Source organism: Acipenser ruthenus, chromosome 4 (genome assembly GCF_902713425.1).
Source record: "Acipenser ruthenus chromosome 4, fAciRut3.2 maternal haplotype, whole genome shotgun sequence".
Lineage (NCBI taxonomy): Eukaryota > Metazoa > Chordata > Actinopteri > Acipenseriformes > Acipenseridae > Acipenser > Acipenser ruthenus.
In genome coordinates, this window is record NC_081192.1 from 6,400,388 (window position 1) to 6,424,083 (window position 23,696).

Genomic DNA, 23,696 nt, shown 5'->3' on the forward strand with positions numbered 1-23,696 from the left:
CCAGTCTACAGGAATTTCTGCTGTTATGAAGAAAGATTAAATAACTGAGTCAAAGGTGATACTATCAGATGAGCAACTCATTTACAAAAAGATGGATCAATACCATCAAATCCAGCAGACTTTTTAGGGTCATTTTTGCCCAACTCAGCCAGTACTTCTAGTTTAGAAACAGGCTGCAATGAAAGACTAAAAGGACACAAACACCTCACAATTAAATCATGAGGGAACATTAACTGTTATTTTATATGTCCCACACTGTGTACATGCATTTTTATATTACACAGCTTAAAGTGTTTACAATATTTCAATATCCCACTGAAATCTGGTGATATTTCCTTGTACTTATGTATTTAAGTATTGTATGTATGTATGCATTAATTCACGTGTCTATTTATCTATCTATCTATATTTTCATCCATTCATTAACTTTCTACAGTATTATGTTCCAATATTCTCTGTAAAACCAGGAATTTTATATTACTCTCTATCCTGGCATAGGAGTCAATTCTTTCCATCTGTGTTAAATGCTTAGAAATCACCTTAAAGAGTACCGTGCTTAAAATTCTTCAGTGGTCACACAGACACAATGTTTACAATTCAGAGCCCAGGTGCAGCCAGTTTTGTTAATATACTTCAGTATTTATTGTTGATCAATAGAGCATGGATTGCTTGGACTGTATGCCTCAAATCACAGAGTCGGTTGGTTAAGCAAAACCCTAGAAGAGGCCCTGACCTGGCCTTTGGCTTGGTGTAGCCAAGGATAACACCCCACCCCATCCCTGTGAGGAGATGTTCTCCTGGAATTTCACACAGCTTTTCATCTTTTAATCACCTCAGAATACTGGCGAGGAATGTGCAATCTGTCTTGCCTCCAGCAGCTTTTACTGGGAAAGCAATGTAATTCTATGGTAGGTTAACTGATCAATTGACATCCCCACAGGCTCCTCTATGGCTTTCAGTCTCTAACTCATTAAGGTGATGTCATTGTCTGCCTGTCAGTGTACTTGAATTCACGTCAAAGGTGAATGTAACTGGTTGTCAGACTTTTTCATTTACAGCAATGTGATTTCATGCATGCCTGCCTGGGAAAAACATGAACTTTCAATGAGATGTTTTAATATGATATTCTGTCTTTAAGGAGTTTCTGACCATAATCTAATCAACCTGGCAGGTATATGGTCCTCTGTATACTACCTGAATCAGTAAATGAGCATTTCAAACTTGTTTACTGTATCTTACTGACACACATTAAAAGACAATTCAATGTTTAGAGTACCTAGAGTTGCCACCTGTCTGTGTTTGACCCGGACAGTCCGGAATTGGCATCTGTGTCCAGGTGGCAGGAATTAACAAACCTGGACGCCATAATGTCCGGGTTTAAGTGAAACGCATAAGAAACACCAAACTTCCTTTAATATTTTCTTTGACATAGATTAGTTGCTTAAAGGATTTCCACTATCAGGAATCTAGTGACTGTCTGGAAAAATGATTTGTGAAAAAAAAGGTGGACAGCATCGTCGCTTCAGAAATTGCATGGACTTACCACGCCGTTACTCATCACCACAGCTACCTGTCTCAGGTAAGATTAGCCTCTAATGTACCATGATATAGCTACTATTATTCTGTGGTGTTACACTGTAAATTTGCATGAGTTTCAACTAGTGAATCGTGTGGGCATGTGTTACCTTACTGTATCCACTATGGCTTGCAAGTTAGTTTGTTAGAAATATCAACAGCACAATATTGTATATACTGTCTGATTACTGATTTGTACCGAGATCTGGTGGTATTGTGTTAAACTGTATTACAGTACTCCAGTTTTGATAGTCCTAGGCTGACTAAAAATATGTCTGGGTTTGGTCTGTGGAAAAGGTGGCAACCCTAGGTAAACCTGTTTAGAAATCAGCTCAAGAGCTTTGAGATTTCATGTTGAATGAATATACCAGTAGTTATGTTGGTCAAACTCATAAAACACAATTCAAAAACAGCTTTAAAGAACATTAGAATGCTCTGACAACCTCCAGAAAACCAAACTCTATTCTTTTTTTTCTTCTTTATGAAAGAAAGTCTGAATGGAAACAAATGTCAAGTCCAAATTCATAGTGATCTAAAGGTTAAGCAAAACCAAAAAAAATAAGTAAAAAATGACAGGAATGCAAAGAACCGAATAGATGTTCTGCCAGGTTATCCCACATGTCTGGACAGAGCTAATGCAGGGTTTATACAGTCTTGTGTGATTTGCTTCATTCTAAAAGTGATCTGGCAGTTTCTTATCCTTATCGTCTGGTCTCTTAAAGGGAACGGCACCTGCTGGATGGGAGCCAAGCTAAAGTGAGCAGATAAAACCCTGTCCTCTGTGTAAGAAGATTACAGCAACAGCTTACAAAGCAAATGTCTTTTAAGAACACACTGGATAGGTCATTATTACAATTATCAATATTATTGAATGTATTCTTTTTTAATTTTTACAATGATACATATTATATACATGAAGTAAAAAAAAGTGTACACCCCCCTCACTATCACATAGTTGTTCATTAACATAATATGGATAGCAGGGTTTACAGATTAAAAGAGATTTGGTAGCATATGTCGCTGAAAACATAAGATCATAAGATCATAAGATCATAAGATCATAAGATCATAAGTGGGTTTTAAGGCAGGTTTAGCTTTAGCTTTGCTACTACGCTACCTTGAGCAAGCGCCATACATTACAGAAGAATGTCATTTTAAATTTAAAAGTGTCTTAAATTAAATAAATGAAGTCTTGTTGTAGTCTAGATCCAGAAAGGACCAAACCAACCCTTGTACTAATAGATCTACTACATTATATGTATATAGTATTACTGTAGTCAAGTGCAGTATAATGCTGTATCTTTGGAAGTTATGCTACAAATGTGAAAAACACCTGTAATATAAGTATTATGGGTATATAATGCAGTACAACCCCTTCAAGGTTACTGTGACCAACATGTGTGTACTTGAACGGTGTGAGTGCTTCCTAAAAGTGCTGACATACATTATATACAGTAGCACTGAAGTCACAATGCAACATCACAGCAAGACAAACATAATAAAACACCACACTTTTACAGCATATACACTTCTACCCAAAGGTGAAGTGTATATATTGTAATTAAATCAAACCTCATAGTACATTTTCTGTATATAACTTGGGTACTATTCTAATTTCAGTACAATTCAGCATTGCTGTATAAACAAAGAGAAAACACTTTAACCCTTTACTGCACAACCCTTTATGCTGATTCCCTGTATGACTCAGTAGAAACTCATTCATTGTATCAGATTAACTTGGCTACTTCAGTTTGATATTTAAAAAAAGAAATCCAGTCTAAAAGAGTAAAAGCAAATTTGACTTACTGAACGACCAACAACTTAGTCAATATACAATAAAGGGTTCATTATATCAATTAAAAAGCATATTATAGTATATTTAAAAAGAAGTAGCTTAAAGGTCTCCCTTACCTTAAAATTGTGAGCCTTCTCATAGTTAAATTGGTTCTCGTTTTCCTTTAGTGCTGCCCTCCTGACCAGCGATGTGATCTGTGAATAGGCAAAGAGTTTTAGAGGTTGCCACAGAATTGCCCCTCTTCCACTAACTTTCACCCCTAGTGCCATGGCCAGGAGCTCCTGGCGCTTCCGGTCCTGCTTGGACTTCTGTGGCGCTGCGGTGCAGTTCTGTTCTCTTTCTAACCACAGCTCCTCAGAGGGCATGGTGGTGCAAGGGTCCCACAGTCTCTCCATTTCCTCCCCTGAGCCGTGAAGGCTGGAAGCCCTTTGGTTTATCAACCGTCTTCTAAAGGCAGCTAGCAAAGATCCAGCAGCTGCTGTGCTCCATTCTGCCGAGGCTTCTGGCATGTAATTTGAATGGGCTGTCTTGTGTGATGGAAGGTGTTTCTGCATCTGAATAAGGCACAGCCCCGTGCTAAAGTGAGCTTTCAGAGGAAAGTGTGCCTCAGACAATAGACCACATTCATGCGCCAAAGCAAGAACAGAGATCCATGGCAACTGTATCCAGCCAGCCGTTAGAGCAGAGAGGTCCGGGGGGGGAGAGGGGGGGGGGGGGGGGGGTTGCAGCCCTGCACCCTGAGAGCACAGCAGCTTTCAAAGGAAAGATCAGTTCTGTTTGGTTCCACATTAAAGTAGGAACCCAGAGTAGACGTTCCAAGGCTGGTGCTGCATCCAATTACACCGTGGACCAGACCCAGAGAGTTTGAAGACAAGCTGCTCTCGGGATGCGGGAGATTAAACACTGTAAGCCCCTCTCACAGTGTAATCTTACAGTGTGGAAATCCCCTTGCATATCCTGTGGAAATACATGTCCTCCAGGACCCTATGAGGGGATTGATTTGGTTAATATTCTCTACATAGGATCCCGAGTGTGGACTATGCTTTTATGAACTTACACACTGCCTTCTTTGTTTTGCCTGACATTTCATGAAGTAAATTCAATAAAAGAGTCTTTGACAAAAACAACCCAAAAAACTCACAGTTAAATAATGAATAATTACTAAGAGGAGCCAAACATTTTTTTAAAAAAATATTTTTTTGTTTTGTTTACAGCTAAGTGAGGGTGTTTTCATTTAAAATACACACAATGGAATAGAGCTGGCAAAGAGGACTGTATTGTACTGTGCAATGCATGTTAGAAATCAGTGTGGCCTGTTCCTGATCCACAGCACCTGTCCCTTTCAAATCTTTGCTCACATTCTGATAAGACAGTTATCTATCTGAATACAAGCCACCCAGAGTGCCACATATTATTTAAACACTGTTTCACACAGCTAAATGTACAGTAGGTGGTGTAATTGAAAAAAAACAACAACACTGACAACACTATTGCAATAGTTGATAGTTAACATTCAGTGTTCATGAGAGTGTTGCTTTTGCCTGTTCAATCATTTGATCAATCAATTTATAAAACAATCCCATGAATGATAAGGCCTGAAAACAATTCATAAAATGACTATACTGTAATCTAGCACCTACTGTCCCGTGCAAAGCCAACCCTGACTCCTGCCATCCATCTGTGAGTTTAAGGAAAATCGAAACATTTTTCAACATGGTTCTGTAAAGCAGCTCAATACATTTTTAGGGCATATCATTTTGATGTTATTTACATGTTTTAGGCTTGTGACACAGATAGAGAAGTCATACTGGTTTCGACCTATTTTCCCCAAAGTGTGCAGTTATTTTTGGTACTGGCAGATGTAAATGTTCAGATAAGGACCAATTTTCAAATGCAGATTTATTTATAAAAAAATCCAGACAACCAATTGTTCATTTTCAAAAATGATTAATTTAAAGAGTTCAGGTTCAACTAAGAATACACTTCTAACTTTCTGTAAAACAGCTGAAAAAGTGAACTTGATTTAATCAAAACGGGCTTCAAAAAATATTCCTTTAAACTAACCTTAGCATTTTATGAATAGGACCCTACAAAAATATTTTCCTCCTTGACTTAGGGCTCAATTTGATCAACCACTAGCTCACCTCACCCGAGCCACCCCTGGTTTCTGCAACACTGGAGAAGCTCACAGGATTTCAACCACCTGTCCATGCTTCTCCTAGGATTACCCCCAAAGCAGGTGGATGCAATTCTATTTTATATACATATTCAGATGATCCAATTAAAATCACAAAAAAAAAATTCTGTACGTCTTGTATATGGAGCAGCACGACTTACCCTATTCTATTTGAGGATTCCATTTGGAATGGATTCAGTCATGTAAGGGACACCCCTGTAAATGTATACAATCTACATGTGAGCTCTGCAGTCTGGCTCTGGGGTTTTAGAGTTTATTTTACTTTTACAGATGCCATAAAAATAATAGTAGGCTTTACTTTTTTTTCACTAAATGGATAATGCAACACAAATGTGATTTATTTTTAATTTCCCATTTAAATATATATATATATACATTTCAATGTGTGTGTATATATATATATATATATATATATATATATATATATATATATATATATATATGCAGCAGTCCAGATAAGCTGCGTACCTGCCATTTTTATGCATTAAAAATCCAAAATACGCACTAGGTTTTCATTTAAAGCATAAAAATACACATAGCAATTCTGCTGCACAGCTTGTCTGCCTCTGCTCCCGCCTCCCCTAAAACTTAACAACTACATCTCCCAGAATACAATGTCTTCAGTTACAGTACTAGGAAATAGTACACAAGAAAAACCAACCCAACAAACATTATCCAATCTTTGGCTAAGCCTGTTGTCTTTGCAGCCAATCACAGTAAGAATAAGAAAAAAATCGAAGCTACACAGGTTGAAGCGTAAAAACCCCAGTCCAGCTGCAAATCCAACTGGATTCAGAGGCAACCTCTAAAAAAAGGTCCCTATAATATTAAACGAACTGTCTTATAACTTATTTATGCATTTCCTTATTTTATTTATCTGGCTTTATATTGAAGTTGTAACATGTTCACTGAGTGTAATGCATGTTAAAATATAAGTAACAGAATTAATTTCCAGTGTGTTGATACCTCAAAAAAAAAAAAAAATGCGCTGAGCTGATAAAGAACCTTGTAGAACACACGTGTGGTTGTACAGTAGTTCAAAGTAACACTACAGTTAAAATGGAAGGGCCTACCCCATTAACATTATAGACTGTACAGTATTTATTGAGATTACTCATGACTTGAATGTAATGTTGCATTTTACCCCCTGAAAATGCATTTTACTCTCTGTGTTAAAATTAGAGGGTAAGTTACTCCCAGACCCAAAACCTTATCTGGAGCATTATATATATATATATATATATATATATATATATATATATATATATATATATATATATATCCTATACAAATCATAAAGGGACATAACAAAAACATTTTCAACTTGCTGTCAAATTCTAGCCATCGTATAAATAAAAGACAAGAGACAATCTGGCATGTGCATCTAGTGGTGTGCAATGGATTTCCATCTGTCTGCTTGTTTAACTGTAGTTTTTTTCTCAGTTTATATAAAAATGCAACTCTTAAGAACTTCAAGGAACGCCCTTCACAGATTCTGTACAGCGCAGCAGATCACAGCATTGGGCTGCTCCAGCAATCAGCCACAGCCCTGCTATGATGTGACCACCCTACTGTGTGCTGGGAAGTCACATGTTCTGTTTATTTAACCCAGCAAAAGTTAGCCAACTGGAGTAAATGTAATCCTGCCACTGACAGAGCCACCTGTTCACTGAGCACTGAAGACTAACAAAAGAGGGTATGCTTTTTAGAGAATAACCCGTCCCAGATATATAAATTAATAATAATAATAAAAAAGTCATTTGTTATGTTAACCTGCGGTAACAACACTGAAAAACAATGAAACTGTGCCAAAGCCGTTTCACCACAATCTAAAGCAGACAACCATAATCAATATTTGAAGCACTGCACCCAATGTAGTTCTATTGCAGCACTTCAACAGCCCGAGGGAGGGTAATGTTTGACATGTCCTACACTGCCAAATTCAACAAGGCCTGTTTCATTTATTTATTTTTTGTGATAAATGAAGTGCTCATGAAAGATGTAAATTATCAACACTGGAAATGAATAGCTTGTATGCACATAGCATGTACAGCATGGGCAGTGGCAGCATGGGGTTACCAATACGTTCTGTCCTAGAGACACCACTCTCTAATGTTGTAGGACACCTTGGGCTCCATGTCCATCCAAACTTTTTTAATATATTAGCTGTTCACCTCTTAAAGGCCTGTTTACTAGTGCCAAGATATTTCTCAATGTGCAGTTTTCTGCAACCAAATTGTTTAGCCCAGGTGATCGTACATATTTAAGGTGCATTGGTGGTGCTTTTTGCCTTTTGCACCCTGCCTTTAGCAATGTTGTTAGCTGGGTTTCATAACCTTTTTCTTACCTGTTTAATATTGGAAGCAAACCATTTTTGAGCCGTCATTGACATACACCAGTGGTGGCCAATACACCAAGTATTGATCCACCAGCAATAAAGTGAACACGAGTACTATAAAGGAAAACCCTTTTGATCAATTGGGATTATCTGGCTTTAAGCCAGTGGTGACCAATACATTAAGGTAGCAACGACAGAAAAAAAACCAGAATGCAACCATATCAGCATTTTCAACTAAGAAAGGATGAAAAATACTGAAGTTTTTTTTTTATCTGAGGAAAAGAACATTCTGACAGCTGCTATGTATTTTTGACATTTTTGTCCAATAGAAATCACCCCATAAAAGTAACAAAGAGCATTTCAATTTATTAAAAATAAATAAATATCTTAAGTCAAGTACACAAATGTGTCCCGTTTTTGTTTTCTGCAAAAACTAAACATGGTGGCATAAAAAAGCACAATTGCCTAAAGTTTAGTGTGAACTTTTGCATGCTTTGGTTTTGACCATTTTTCCAGCTCAGGCTCAAACAACAAAGCTGAGCCTCGAATTTGAAATGCTTTCCGTGCTTTGTCATCTGCAGGTTGGTCAGTGCTGAAAACGTAGTCTCCCACAGGCATGTGGAACCAAAAATAACAGCAAATTCCAGCGCCCACCTTTCGTTGATGTTATAGTTTGGTGCCAGCTTCGCCTTCTTTGAAACTGGGATATTTTTCCAAATCAGTAGGAAGGCACAGAAGGCTCTCCCCCATCTTTTGTAACCACAAAACGATCCATTGAAACCACCAAACACAAACTCACAACTGTACACTACAAAATGTGTTGAGGAAACTTGTTGCTCAGGTTACTGAGGTATGGAAGCCAGAGTACAGTTATTAGCACCATCTACTGTTTGGAATTAATGTCATTTTTCTTTGTATGTATTCATTGTCATGTATTGGCCACCACTGACATACACTGTCTACTCATCAAAGGCATGTCATACAATGTTTGCTTTTCTTGCTGAGCTGGTTTTGGCTTGACTGAAGTGTAACAACATGGAACATCATTAAACACAATGTAATGGATGCATTTTTACTCTATCTAGGGCACATATACTCTATCTAGGACACATTCAAAAAAATATCAAACATCTAGAACAAATGTATATAAGCATGGAACTTGGAGCTTGGAAAATGGAGTTTCATTTTGTTTAATGTTCCCAGTACTTTGATTAATTTTGTTAGGCTAGTTTATGGAATTTTAGCATTTAAATGATTTTAAGCATCTCTCCTTGCAAAATGTATACAATATATCTCTTGATAAACATGGCAATGCATGTTGCTATGAGACTAAGATACAATCCTTGACAGACAGATGGCTAGACATCTCTTCACTCACATAAGGGCTTTCTGCAGTGCATGTGCTTCTGAAATAGACTATATATAATATAGTAATTCTGTATATTATGTAGTGGGATCAGAAAGCCAACCCACTTATGTAACAAAAATACATTCACTAATTTGTAACCTTTAACTGTATGTATATATTATAAATTTGATGTTTTCATCTCTTTAAGGTTTTCCTGGTAAAATATTTGCAGTACATAAATAAACATCAACACACACACATATTATTTGTGTTTGTTGTCTTTCTTGTATATTATACACTAATGTTATGCTAAACTGCATGCTAAACTCCTCTCAGAATTCTCTGAGGAAAAGCTTATGTTTGCTTAGATGTAAAGAGATACTGCAAACAACCATTGTAAAATGCAAGAATAATATGAAATAAATATAATTTTAAACTATAACATTCATCAGGAAGTATGAGTCAAGGAGCATTACGCAACCTAGATTGATACAATTCAAAACCAGACAATACATTTAAATGCATTAGATAAAAGAGGGCCAAAGTCTAACGAGGACTTGTATTGATTAGAGTATAAATGTTTGACTATGGTCACAGAATGCCTTTGTCATGAAATTCAAATCTTCACATATAATTGATGCCTATCTTACACATAAGTCTGTCCCCGAGTACAGGTAAAACAATAAACATATTTAATGTCAGACATCTCTTATTCAAGTAGTAAAGTAGAACTGGAACTATCTGTGAAAAGTATTGTACTACATTGTCATGAGGCTAACAATTTAAAATCCCTAGGAACAGCTGATTTGTGTGCCCTCTGTGACATGACTGAGGCCCTGAACATGGAAAGTGTGCTTTTTATTTGGTTTATTTTTCTTTCGTGTTTTATGTAAATAGTTTGAAATTACACTCTGCAGGGACATGCCCACCTGTTGGTTAGGGATCCACAGCGGACCAATCACCAGCTGCTTTCCCTGCAACCAAACACAGCAGGTAGCATGTCCCAGACGGAGCGTCTGACTTTAATTTTAAACTATTTACATAAAACACGAAAGAAAAATAAACCAAGCTGTCCACGTGCAGAGCCTAAGACCTTCCACGCACTCATTTGATGCATAAATACCAACTTGGAATCCTTGAAGAAGAAGGAGGGCAGATAGTTGTACTGTCTATAACTAATGTCAACAACGTTAATCTGCCAGCAGTTCAATATATGTATATAATCCACATTACATTACGTTTGTTCAGTGTGACCTAATTCTATTTTCAAGCTACCACCAGGTATACTGTGAAAACACAGCTGTTTTGTACATACACCGCTATAGGCCATATTATCTTCATAAGCCAAAGTCACTTTGGTACACTCAAAATAATTTACAGTTGACCTGTATTTATTTAGATGAAACAGACTTTTCTGGCAACTATAATATTTATAACACTACAAGTTGTTCCTCTTTCTTCGGATATCCTGGTTCAAATATATACAGTTGTAGTCAAAAGTTTACATACCCCAATGGAAATTTATAATTTCTAGAAATTTCTCGAAAACAAATAATTATAGGAAAAATCTTTTGTAGAAAAAGTTGTGGATGAGGAAAGCAAGTTACAAGAAACAGATGTCTACAATTATTTATTTCAGCAATTTTTTTGCCAAACTCCAAAAATGCTGACAAGGAAAATGAAATTAATAGCTAGTTGAGGCACCTTTAGCAATAATAACCAAATAATAGATAGTGATTTGTTGACAATTCTTCAACGCAAAATTGTTCCAGTTCATTCAAATTCCGAGGAATGTTGGAACGTCCAGTTGCACTTAAAAGAGGAGGGTTTCAGATGATTAGACAATATCTTTTGGTATGCTATGGAATCCATTTTACCATGTATTGGAACTTAATTTCCTGTGCCATTAGAGGAGAAACAGCCCCCATATTACCCATGCTTGACAGTAGGTATGGTGTTCTTTTCTTTGTACGCCTCACCAGACCTTCGCCAAACGTAACAACTATCAGCGTGACCAAATAGCTTGATTTTAGTTTTATCACTCCACAAAACTTTTGACCACAACTCATACCCATCATTCAAATGCTGTTTTCCAAGTGATTGTCCTTGTGACTTTTTCCTAAGAGTGGCTTTTTCCTTGGCCTGCGATCATTGAGACCTTCACCATGCAATACTCAACCTATGGTTGAAATGGAAACCCCAGTCCCATTTGCAGCCAATTCACTTTGAATATCTTTGTCAGTCAATCTCTGATTGTTATTAACCTTCCTCACAATTCTTTTTTGGATGTGCTGCAAGTAGGAGAGGCCAGGGAGTGGGTGTAGAGAGAGAACAGGAGAGGACCCAAGACTGATCCTTGGGGGACTCCTGTTGAGAGAGGGTGAGGTGTGAAGGTTGAGCCACGCCAGGTTACCTGGTAGGTGCGGTCAGAGAGGTAGGAGGAGAATCAAGCTAGAGCAGTGCCAGAGATTCCCGGGTCAGTGAGAGAGGACAGGAGAATAAAGTGATCGACAGTATCAAAGGCAGCAGAGAGGTCGAGGAGAATTAGGACAGAGAAGAGAGAGGCAGCACGGGCAGAGTTTAGCGAGTTAGTGACAGAGCAGTTTCAATGGAGTGAGCAGATCAGAAACCATGAATGTCAGCATTTTCTAGAGTTTTCTAGAATTAAGTTCTGCATTATCATATTGAAATTTCTAGCACCTTGTAGACAATACTATCATAGCATCAAAGGGTATGAAAATTGCTGGAATAAATAATTGTAGACATATATTTCTTGTAACTTTTTCCTCATCCACAAAAGCAAAACTTTTTCTAGAAAGGATTTTTCCTAAAATTCTTTGTTTTCGAGAAATTTCTTGAAATTATAAACTTCCATTGGGGTATGTAAACTTTTGACTACAACTGTATATGATTATATGATTCCATTGTCATAAACATCTTATGAGCTCTCTAAAGGTACTGCATAGCAAAGAACCAGCTCCTCTCAAAGGAAAACAGCAGCTGTTATCAGTCGTATATCATTATCAGTGCAGTGATATGAGATTGTCTGCAGAATATTCCTAGAATCCGACATTCAGACTCAATGGCGACACAAAATCAAATTTGATCACAAAGACTACCTGTTACCTATTTTTGCATGCTGTATATTTAGTGTTGTCATTTCTGTTTTAAATGTGGTCAATCAATGATATAAAGACATCATTGTAGTATAATGGATTGCTTAATGATCATACACGCAAAGACAGTAAAATAGTGTACCATTCCCAAAGACTAAACACCTCTTTGAAGTGAATAATCATTTTGAACAAAATCACACCACTCATAATGCGTGGAGCTAAAAATATATTTTATTATTATGCTGAGCGGATCTGGGAGGCATCTATCAGTACTACATCTGTGTACAGCATGCGTGCTGAAGGTGTGCTGGCACCCACATTATAAAGAGATTTGCTTTACCAGTCCTTTTTTCACTGACGCTCATGTCATTTTTAAAACATATGATATGCTGGTAGCATAGTTTATTCTCTAGATTTATAAATAAAAAATAAACACATACATAAAGGGGTTATTTTTTCAATGAGGTTTGTTATGAGGTTCTTCTACCCTTAGGATTAATTTAATAGTTCCATTGTCTTATACTGAAAAATAATACAAGTGGTCTGAGGTCATATTACTTCAGTACAATGAAAGGCCAGAAGAGGATTTTTTTTTAAATGAAGTACTTGGTAGTGTACAGCTGTTAGTTTAATGAGAGTTCATTTAACAGAAGAAATGGTGGCCCTAATACTGAATACAGGGGTGGAGGTAACTTTACAGCTTTGTTCCAGCTCTCAGCTAAGTATCAGGTGTCAGCTGACCCTGGCCCTCTTCAATCCCCCGAGTGAACTGTGTCCTGGTGGATTGTGTGAAAACGGTTAGGCATGCTCTGGATGATTTTATCATCGGCAGAGCAATAATGTGCAGCAGCTGGTGCTGAAACTGCTCTACAGGCAGATGGGTTCTTGTGTTCCAAAGGAGAAATATGCAGGCAGCTTTCCATGACCTTACAGAACAAAAGCTTGGTGGGGAACTGGATGACACCTTTTGTTTTTTCTCTTCAGTTTTTTTTTAATCTATTATATACTGTATGTCAATTAATCACAGTTAACTTCTGTGTTAATTTCTTCGGTGATTCATTTTTAATGTGCGTTAATCACACTCCTCTGACTTGACCCTCTTAGCATACTGTAATTCATTCCCTGCAGCACCATTTTAATAATATACTGGAATGCATGTATCACAATGAGTGCACTCACCATTTGCATAGAAAGTTAGTCATATAACTGCATTATGGAGCAAAAATATAACACTATAATAGTATTTACAATTAAGGAGAATCTAACAGTTACTCAATTAATGTCTTGTTTTATTTAGACAATTTTAAGTTATTAATAAATGAGAATACTTTTTTTTTTAAACGGCAATGAAAAACATCAGTAAAGGATACCCTTTTAAAGGAAACTTATAAGAAAATATACGGTATAGTTTGAAATGCATTAAGGTGAGTAATAATCTGACTCCATTGTGATTTTGTTGGTTCAAACAATTTAACAGCAAATTCTGGAGTTTTTCTGTATAATTCTGTGTAAATAAATATAACACTATAAAGAAGGAGCAACAATATTATTCCAGAAGTAGGACAACAGGTTTTTTTATGCTGGGTTGTTTTTTGTATAATAATAATAATAATAATAATAATAATAATAATAATAATAATAATAATAATAATAATAATAAGAGAGGGATAGGGTAAATCTCATTCACTCGTGAGCACGACGTAAAACACAGGAAATTCACGCCATGGAAACCCACATTTCACGTGAAAACGTCCACTGCTCCCAATCCAGACAGCATGTAACAATGATGGGGGAGTTTCCATGTGTGGTTATTTACACGTGAAGTGGCGATGCGCGTGAACGTTTGAGAGAACAGCTCGAGATGATCAGGTTTGTGGCCGAAAATAATTGCCACAGAGAGGGACAGGGTAAATCTCATTCCCTCGTGACCATGACTGTCACAAGGCTGGCTGAGTGGTGACGTCAGAACCAGGAAATGAACAAGACAGACAGGACGGATGAAATTGTAAATAAAAGGTTTGAACAAAACAAAACACAGGACAAGGCACTTGCTGCCAAAATAAACAGACAAACAAAATGAACAGACACTAACAAACAGGGACGAACACTAAACAAACACATACTGTGCTGGTCCTCCAGCACCACGTAGCAATTGCTTACTTTCTCTTTACTTTCTCTTTACTTTCTCTCCTCACTCTCTCCCGTTCCTTCGCCCTGATCACACAACCCAGAGTGAGTAAAACATGCATCTATATATACTGTTGTGCCAGGATTCAATTACTAATTAATTATTCACTTGAATCCCAGCACGTGAACTAATTCTGTGCAACCCCGTGCTCACATATTATTACATACTTTAAATGCACGTGAAGTGAAGTGCAATCCCCGTGCCTAAATACAATTATACATTTTAAAACACTTGTGCTCATTACCCGCATTATATCCCGTGTACCAACTACAATACACCAACATTAACACACGCAACATACAACATAAAACACAAAAATACACACAGGGGCGGGGCACATTGCCACATATACCCCCCCTTGTGCGCAGCACACATGGCCTCAACGGCCACCTCCCCCCTTAAAATCCCAAAAGTCTCGCTCAAAGTCCTGGGCCAAGAACAGGGACTTCAAGGGGTTCACGGGCGGCAATGTTGCCAGTAGCCAGGCTGCTGCTACAGCCGGGGCAGTACTGGCAGCGGAAAGGCTGCGTGGGGGGTGGTCTCCTGACCTCCCCCCTTCTTCGTAGCCGACAGCTCCCTTTTGTGGGGCTCCGGCCACAGTACTTCCTGCAGCGCGTGCTGCAGTGGGAGTAGGTCTCCTGACCCCCCCCCCACGATCTCCGGCAGCGAAACTGCTGCTGGGGTTGGTGGTCTCTCGCCCTCCTCCCCTTTTTTCAAAGCCGGCAGCTCCCCTTGGTGGGGCTCCGTCCACAGTACTTCCTGCTGCGATGTGGAGCACCAGGCAGACCCAGGCAATGCGGGGCAACAGGCAGCCCCAGGCGATGCAAGGCAGGCATCCTTGGGCGATGCAAGGTAAGCATCCTTGGGCGAAGCGAGGCTGGCATCCTTGGGCAAAGTGAGGCAGGCATCCTTGGGCGGTGCCAAACTCAGCAGCAGCTCCTCTGGTGGTGGAAGTGGGAGCGGCAAGAATTCTTCCCACAGTGGTGAAGGCAGAACCAGCAGGTATTCCCCCTCTGCTGGTGGAGGTGGGAGGGGCAAGCAGTCCTCCCACGACAGTGAAGGCGGAACCAGCAGGTATTCACCCTCTGCTGGTGGAGGTGGGAGGGGTAAGCAGTCCTCCCACAACAGTGGAGGTGGAACCAGCAGGTATTCACTCTCTGCTGGTGGAGGAGGCAGAGGACGCTCCTGCTGCTCTGCTCCTGCTGGTGGAAGTGATGGAAACAGAGGCAGCTCCTGCTGCTCTACTCCTGGTGGAGGTGGTGGAGACAGAGGCAGCTCCTGCTGCTCTCCTCCTGGTGGCAAAGGTGGTGGAGTCAGAGGCAGCTCCTGCTGCTGTGCTCCTGGTGGTGGCGGAGGCAGAGGCAGCTTCTGCTGCTCTCCTCCTTGTGGTGGAAGCAGTTGAGGTGATGGAGGCAGAGACGGCTCCTGCTGCTCTACTCCTGGTGGAGATGGTGGAGACAGAGGCTGCTCTGCTCCTAGTGGCAGAAGCAGTGGAGGTGGGAGCAGCAGGTAGTCTCCTGGCGACGGAGGCGGGAGCAGCAGGTAGTCTCATGGCAACGGAGGTGGGAGCAGCGTGTAGTCTCCCCCTCTTGCAGGGGACTGGTGCGGCTCTTCCTCTCTTGCAGGGGATTGGTGCGGCTCTTCCTCTCTTGCAGGGGACTGGTGCGGCTCTGCCTCACTTGCAGGGGACTGGTGCGGCTCTGCCTCACTTGCAGGGGACTGGTGCGGCTCTGCCTCACTTGCAGGGGACTGGTGCGGGTCTCCCTCTCTTGCAGGGGACTGGTGTGGGTCTCCCTCTCTTGCAGGGGATGGGTGCGGCTCTGAAGGTGCAACCAGCAGGCACTTTTCCTCTGTTGGTGGAGATGGGGACAGCAGGCATTTTTCCTCTGCTGGTGGAGATGGGGACAGCAGGCATTCTTCCTCTAGCCCAGTGAGGGTGCAGGTAGGTGTGGCTCCTCCTACTTGGAATTCAACCTGCTGGGGCAGTCCCATATCGGCAGCCAAGTAGTTGATCACCATGGCTGCCGGGTTCACAAAGGGCACTGGGGAGTAGTGCTGTTCCCAGCGTTCCCAATGTTCCCCATCTCTGGCCCACAGCAGGTCAACAAGCTTCGGGAGGTCCTCCCAGTTCCAATCCGGGTCCGACACCCAGTCCAGCAACTCCTCAGAGGATGGGAAGGGCTCTGTCTCCTCCCTCCTGGGCTGTGGATGCTCTGGGACCTCTCTCCATTCCTGCTCCTCATTATGGCGGAAAGGACAGTCTGCAAATGGATGCTTCTGTTCGCAGAGGGGGCACACCGGCAATGGCTGGTCATATCGCCCTGGGTTCCTGGCCTTCAGGCAGACTTCCTCTGTGTCCTTCACCTCCACCTGCTGTTGAGGTTGCTGCTGCAGCATCTTGTGGCCCTTTCTTCCCATTTTCTTATATATATAAAACACTTAGATTTTGTCACCGCAGAGAAAAGACTATAGACTTTTATTTAGCGGGAGTTGTCGTCTTTTCTCTTCGGCGGTGGCAACATCTAAGAAGTGCTTTCTATTGAACTTTTCCTGGGATGAAGCACCTCGTGTCTGATTAAATGAAACATCTCTGCAGCGCCAGCATCTATACTTATATATATGTATGTGTCTATATATATATATATATAGTTTGCACGGGGGAAGGCAGCAGTTGGGCTGGTAGGTGATGTAATCACACACAAAGACATAAGCCTGATATACGCTCCTTGCAAGAGAGCCAGCTCTTTTGTACAGCGGTATCAGCGCCATGCTTTAGTGCGAGAGGTCCCGGGTTCGCGCCCGCCCTCTGCCTGTGTGTGGATTGCCTCGACCTGTGTGATGCGCCTGCCTGCGGGAACCAGGAATGCTACTATATATATCAAAAGAGCCAACTTTCCAATGTTTCAGTATGTTTGACATTGTCAAGGGAAAGTGTGTTTGAAAACAAACAGTGGAGATATTTGTAGGCTTTTGATGCCATGTTAACTACACTCACTTATTTCTGATTAAATCTATTAATGTGTTTGTGATGTCATTTACTGCATAGCTAACGATGTAATGATCTACTATTCCTTTCTATTTAAACCTTCCGGCATCATGGTATTGAGTCTATTTATCAATTGTTCTGTATTGTACATTATTCCATGAATTCCATTACACTTAAAACATGATGGAACCTTTAATACACAGTGTATATAAATGATGTGCACATCAAGGATACAGTATGTGAGAGTAATGAAGCTTGGCAGGTAGCAACATTTGACCATTGTGGCTTTGTTGCATCATTTTCAGCCTGCAAAACATTTCTCAATGTATGCTGTGGAATGGTGGTTCTATTAACTGCCTATTGTTTATCCACAGGGAATTTAGCTTTAATTGTTTTACTGTTTCTATCTTATGATAATGGCCATGATTCATTTGTGTCATATTTCTGCAGGGAAGCTATATTAAAGTTGTGACCAATAGAAATTAGAACAGACTATCTCTAAACCTTGTTGGTGATATTTCATAAGGAAAGGTTGCCTGCCATTTTGTGACACATGTTATTTCACCATTTCATCAACTGAACTTTACTTGAACCATAGATAATCTTTTACAGAGCATGCTCTGTGGAGTTCAATAAAGCAAATGTTTGCTCTTGAGGAGAATGGTGAGCAATAACTGCCTATTGTTTATCCATTTTGAAATGATCTTTTATTGTGTTAATCTCTCTTACTTGTGATTATAATGTACTGGCAGGGACTTTCAATAGCAGTGTTACAGAATGAACGGGCACCACATTAAACTTCTTCCAAACACTCATGGTCATTTTTGTCTATACCAACAACAATAACAACAATAACCAAGCCTCCCGGCTCAGGTTCGTTTGTGCCCTTTTAAGGTACTGACTAGTGATGGGACTGAAGCCTCAGCTGATTTGACCCCACATGAACCAGTTGAAGCAAAAGGTGTTACGAAGAAAAGGTTCATGTGCTTCATTTGAACCACTAGGTCATGTGACCCGTGAACGGTGTTTAGTAGGAGCTGATAGGAAGGAAACTATTTTTCTTTTACCCAATAAGTACTCTTTTTGTCAACAGTGCTCAGTGTGGTGTTTCAGTCAAGCTGAAAGGTAATTTTTTTGCTGTTTTTTGTTTTATATTTCATAAACAATTCCTCTCTACTTTATAGCCCGAGCTACACCACATGCGCCACCAAAGAATCTGCTTGTAAGCATCAATCAAAATATCCTACACCATTTTACACACTACGATTGCTGAAATCTCTTATTTCCAGCAACAAGAGCTTGTTTTCGATTGGATAACACTTTTTAGTAAGATTATTTAAGAAGGTATAATAATTCCATTATTGGTTAATCGCATGTGTGGTTGTATGTAAAATAAATATTCCAGGCAATTTCGAAAAAACCAACTGCCGAGCTCTGTCTTTGGAAAAGCCCTGAAATGTTCCTTTACACTGAAATGATTGTTTAAATTACAGATGCCCAATTAACCGAGAAAATAAAAAATGAAATTGCTTGATATTGTATGTCAAAAGTGTATGAAGTGTCAGTATTTAACACATTGCCTTCTCTGAGCATCAGTGCAATTGTCCACTTTACTAAATGCCTTCTCTCTGGAGATAGGGGGCTGTCTTTACTCTCAATGTATTGACTTGTGTAGATCTACTAAGAGATGGCACTAAAGAGCATGAAGCGCTTCATCATGTGTTTCAACTCAGTGAATCTTTTTGCGAACCAAATAATTCAGATCACTAGTACTGACCCAGACACAGAACCGTAGTTTTAGCGCGGTTGCACACTTTTATTAAATACAAAAACAAATAAACAAAAACCTAAGTCCCCTCGGAGTACTAGCTAAACTTTTGGTTTTCCTAACTAAAGGGTTGGGGCGGCTAAGCTGTTTTCTCAATTTCTAATTTAAGCAAGCTGAGCAAAGCCTGCACTGTTTTTCTTCTATGGCTCTACTCACAACACTTCCTTGGTTCCCAGCTCCCTGGTGGTCTTCCTAATGGAGCTTCAAGCTCCCTTTTATTCTGTGTGACTGTTCCCAATCAACACCAATGACATCGTTTGAGACCAGCCACACTCACATGTATTTAGGCAGGCTGGGGATTAACCCCATCCCTGCCAACCATCACCAAAACACATATAAACCCCACATTATTTACAGGCAGGGATCGGCCCTGCCACAGGCCTTTTGTTATTATGGCCTATGCTGCTACTGCAAACACAAGGCTGCCTCATAAAATTTGAGATGAAGTGAGCTTTTGTCAACATCTGGAACATGAAAAGCTTACAGTGTATTTAGATACTGGACTTCAGCCAACACTTTGTAAATGTGAACTGAAACAACACTACAAAAATCCATTATAAAGCACCAGGAAACAGTTTGCAAATTGATTTATTTTATAAACACAATACAAAATGCAGGCAATAGTGACATTATGATCCAGTAGTCTCCACGTATAGGAAACAACCTTGCGGTGAAAATGTAACTGTTCCACCTAAAAGAACGGGAACTTCCCTAAAAGAACAGGAACGTCCCTAAAAGAACACCTTTTTGGCACCGATAGTGATTAATTGCTATTCGATTAAAAACTGGTACAGTAGTGTTTTGTAACCTGATCACTCTCATCATCAAACTCAAATTGAAATGGTTTATTCAATCTTTTCAAAACTGACTTGTGATCCATCGCGAGAGCAATCTTGAGCTGCTGCTGCATTTTTTAAGGTGTAGGGGAACTGTATTAATAACCATTGTGTTAAAATTAATTTTCGTATTCATAATTACTGTTACAGGGGTGTTCTCTTGGCCAGAGACTACTGTATTATAAAAGCATATGCATATCTAATGGCATCTTTGTTTCATGTGAAAGATACATTGAGGTTGTTGAACAGGAAACTTGAAGAATCCATTGACCTCATACTCAATTATAAAGGAAAGCACAAATCCAATAGCCTCAACACTGCTTGCCGGGTCTGTATCTAGGATTATGAATTCCCATGATAAGTTCTGTGAAGTCACAATAGCTCAAGGCTGTTTTAGGTCTAATTCATTCATCATTTACATTACCGTAAAAAATGTTATAGATCACACTAGCGTAAAAATCGCTCCCCCCTTTTTGAGACTTTTAGGAAAAAAACTTTTTTGAGTTTAAAATACTTTTTTTACAATTGATTTTTCCCTACATGCTCAACACTGATAAATAAAGACAACTTTTTATTCCATTCATAATTTTACAGTATTGTTTTTCATTTTTAGTTAAACTGCTAGAAACTATATGGTTTTTCAAAATGTCTAAAATGTTATTTTATTTTAGCTTATCAAGTACCCAAACAAGTTCAAGAACATATCTTTACTGATTGCTTTACTGATCATTTGTTTCCAAAACCACACTTAGACAATAGTTCTTGCTGCATTGGCTTTTACAAATGCATTGTATTAATTCAAATTTAAAAGAAAAGTATTAAACAGTGCTGCTTTATCAATTAAAATGCAAAAAACAGTAAACTAAACTAAAATAAAAAACTAAACAGTGCACCTAATAACCAGTAAACAAAATGTCTTAGTGTTGCATACGGTGCAGTACAATTGCATTCAATTTCCAGCTGTACAAATACATTCATTTTGTTTTGTTAATCAGAACCATAACCACACACATACTTTACAAGCGTACCACTGCATTGCACTGACATGTAGAACAAGTTACAGTGTGTATTAAAGTCATTCAAAGTACTCCATTCAAACTAAATGTTTTCTACATTGGACCATAAACACTTTCCTTCTCTATCAGCTCGTTTTTCTTTCGCCATTTTAAGTTTGTCTTTGTTTTCATCTCCAGTAACTTACTGTTTTTTCAGCATTGCGATTTGAGATTAACAAATTAAAACTTTTAATTAGAACAGTGGTTTTGTGTTTCTACCTAGCAACATGACCTGAATGTCGTAGATCCTGAAAAAATAAATTGGGTTGTTGACAGTTACGTTTGTGTGAGCCATAACCGTGGCTGTAGTAGTCCCATTGTGGCGCTGGTACAGTAGTTTAATATTAGACACACTGGCACATACATCGCACCGATGTATTAGTCGCTTCCCACTTTTAAGGGCCCCGCAAAAATGCCTAGAAAATCAACTTATAGAGTGGTTTGTATCATCTGGTTGTCCATTTGACTTGTTTTTATACAGATGCTGGCCTTATTTATCAAATAGCAACTAGCCACGTATTGTCAAGAAGGTGCTGTTTGTCTTATTGGAAGCCTGGGAGGTCTTCTTCTACCTCCCTTCTCTTGCAGGGATTGAACCAGAATCTCCAGAGAGCTGGTTACCACATGTGTCTTTGATAGGAGTAAGACTCAGCTATCCAGAGAGCTGGTTACCACATGTGTCTTTGATAGGAGTAAGACTCAGCTATCCAGAGAGCTAGTTACCACATGTGTCTTTGACAGGAGTAAGACTCAGCTATCCAGAGAGTTGGTTACCACATGTGTCTTTGATAAGAGTAAGACTCAGCTATCCAGAGAGCTGGTTACCACATGTGTCTTTGATAGGAGTAAGACTCAGCTATCCAGAGAGCTGGTTACCACATGTGTCTTTGATAGGAGTAAGACTCAGCTATCCAGAGAGCTGGTTACCACATGTGTCTTTGATAGGAGTAAGACTCAACTATCCAGAGAGCTGGTTACCACATGTGTCTTTGATAGGAGTAAGACTCAACTATCCAGAGAGCTAGTTACCACATGTGTCTTTGACAGGAGTAAGACTCAGCTATCCAGAGAGTTGGTTACCACATGTGTCTTTGATAAGAGTAAGACTCAGCTATCCAGAGAGCTGGTTACCACATGTGTCTTTGATAGGAGTAAGACTCAGCTATCCAGAGAGCTGGTTACCACATGTGTCTTTGATAGGAGTAAGACTCAGCTATCCAGAGAGCTGGTTACCACATGTGTCTTTGATAGGAGTAAGACTCAACTATCCAGAGAGCTGGTTACCACATGTGTCTTTGATAGGAGTAAGACTCAACTATCCAGAGAGCTAGTTACCACATGTGTCTTTGATAGGAGTAAGACTCAACTATCCAGAGAGTTGGTTACCACATGTGTCTTTGATAAGAGTAAGACTCAGCTATCCAGAGAGTTGGTTACCACATGTGTCTTTGATAAGAGTAAGACTCAGCTATCCAGAGAGCTGGTTACCACATGTGTCTTTGATAGGAGTAAGACTCAACTATCCAGAGAGCTGGTTACCACATGTGTCTTTGATAGGAGTAAGACTCAACTATCCAGAGAGCTAGTTACCACATGTGTCTTTGACAGGAGTAAGACTCAGCTATCCAGAGAGTTGGTTACCACATGTGTCTTTGATAAGAGTAAGACTCAGCTATCCAGAGAGCTGGTTACCACATGTGTCTTTGATAGGAGTAAGACTCAGCTATCCAGAGAGCTGGTTACCACATGTGTCTTTGATAGGAGTAAGACTCAGCTATCCAGAGAGCTGGTTACCACATGTGTCTTTGATAGGAGTAAGACTCAGCTATCCAGAGAGTTGGTTACCACATGTCTTTGATAGGAGTAAGACAGCCATCACATGGTGAATCATTTGTATTTCTAGGTCTACATCAATAATGTGAGCTCCATAGGGATTGACACCACCATTTATTAATAAGTCTGTCCCCACTGCTAAAGGATTGTATTGCTGACAATCAGGGTGGAGTTGCAAAGCACTAAAATAGACCATAAAAAATATATAAAACACTGGTCCTGTTGTGCTGTTATTTCTAGTTGACAAACACCAGCATGGCTGTTGATGGCACTGTTTGGATACTTTGCCAGGCTCTACTGATCTCACCATGAGTCCTTTTTAAAAATGTACACCATAACTAGGGATGGGAATCGATGGATGAAATCAGCTCTTGTAAATCAGACCTTCCTCGACGACTGATGATGAATAATCATTCATATATTTTATTTGAATGGTAAATTCTGTAATTGCCCTTTTGTTTCCTTTGCATGGTTTATAGTCAGGTACGATTTATAATTACTGTTGAACCAAAAACAGCTGGTAATTATTCTCTATCCTTCAAGGCTCTTCCGGCTATTGCTTTCTTTCATCCATTCTGGAGTGAGTTCAAAGTTAAAGTGC

At 39.6% G+C, this 23,696-nt stretch overlaps 1 protein-coding gene across 6 annotated transcripts in view; it reads right to left on the bottom strand.

The window, feature by feature from the left end:
- The window catches only part of LOC117400721 (beta-chimaerin-like), a 116,300-nt gene that overhangs the window by 23,463 nt on the left and 69,141 nt on the right, over window positions 1-23,696 (bottom strand). For all 6 annotated transcript variants that reach the window (XM_059021698.1, XM_034001017.3, XM_059021701.1 and 3 more), the window contains one exon: window positions 3,487-3,564. In XM_059021698.1, the coding sequence (XP_058877681.1) occupies window positions 3,487-3,564 (78 nt within the window). The remainder of the gene's footprint in view (window positions 1-3,486; window positions 3,565-23,696) is intronic.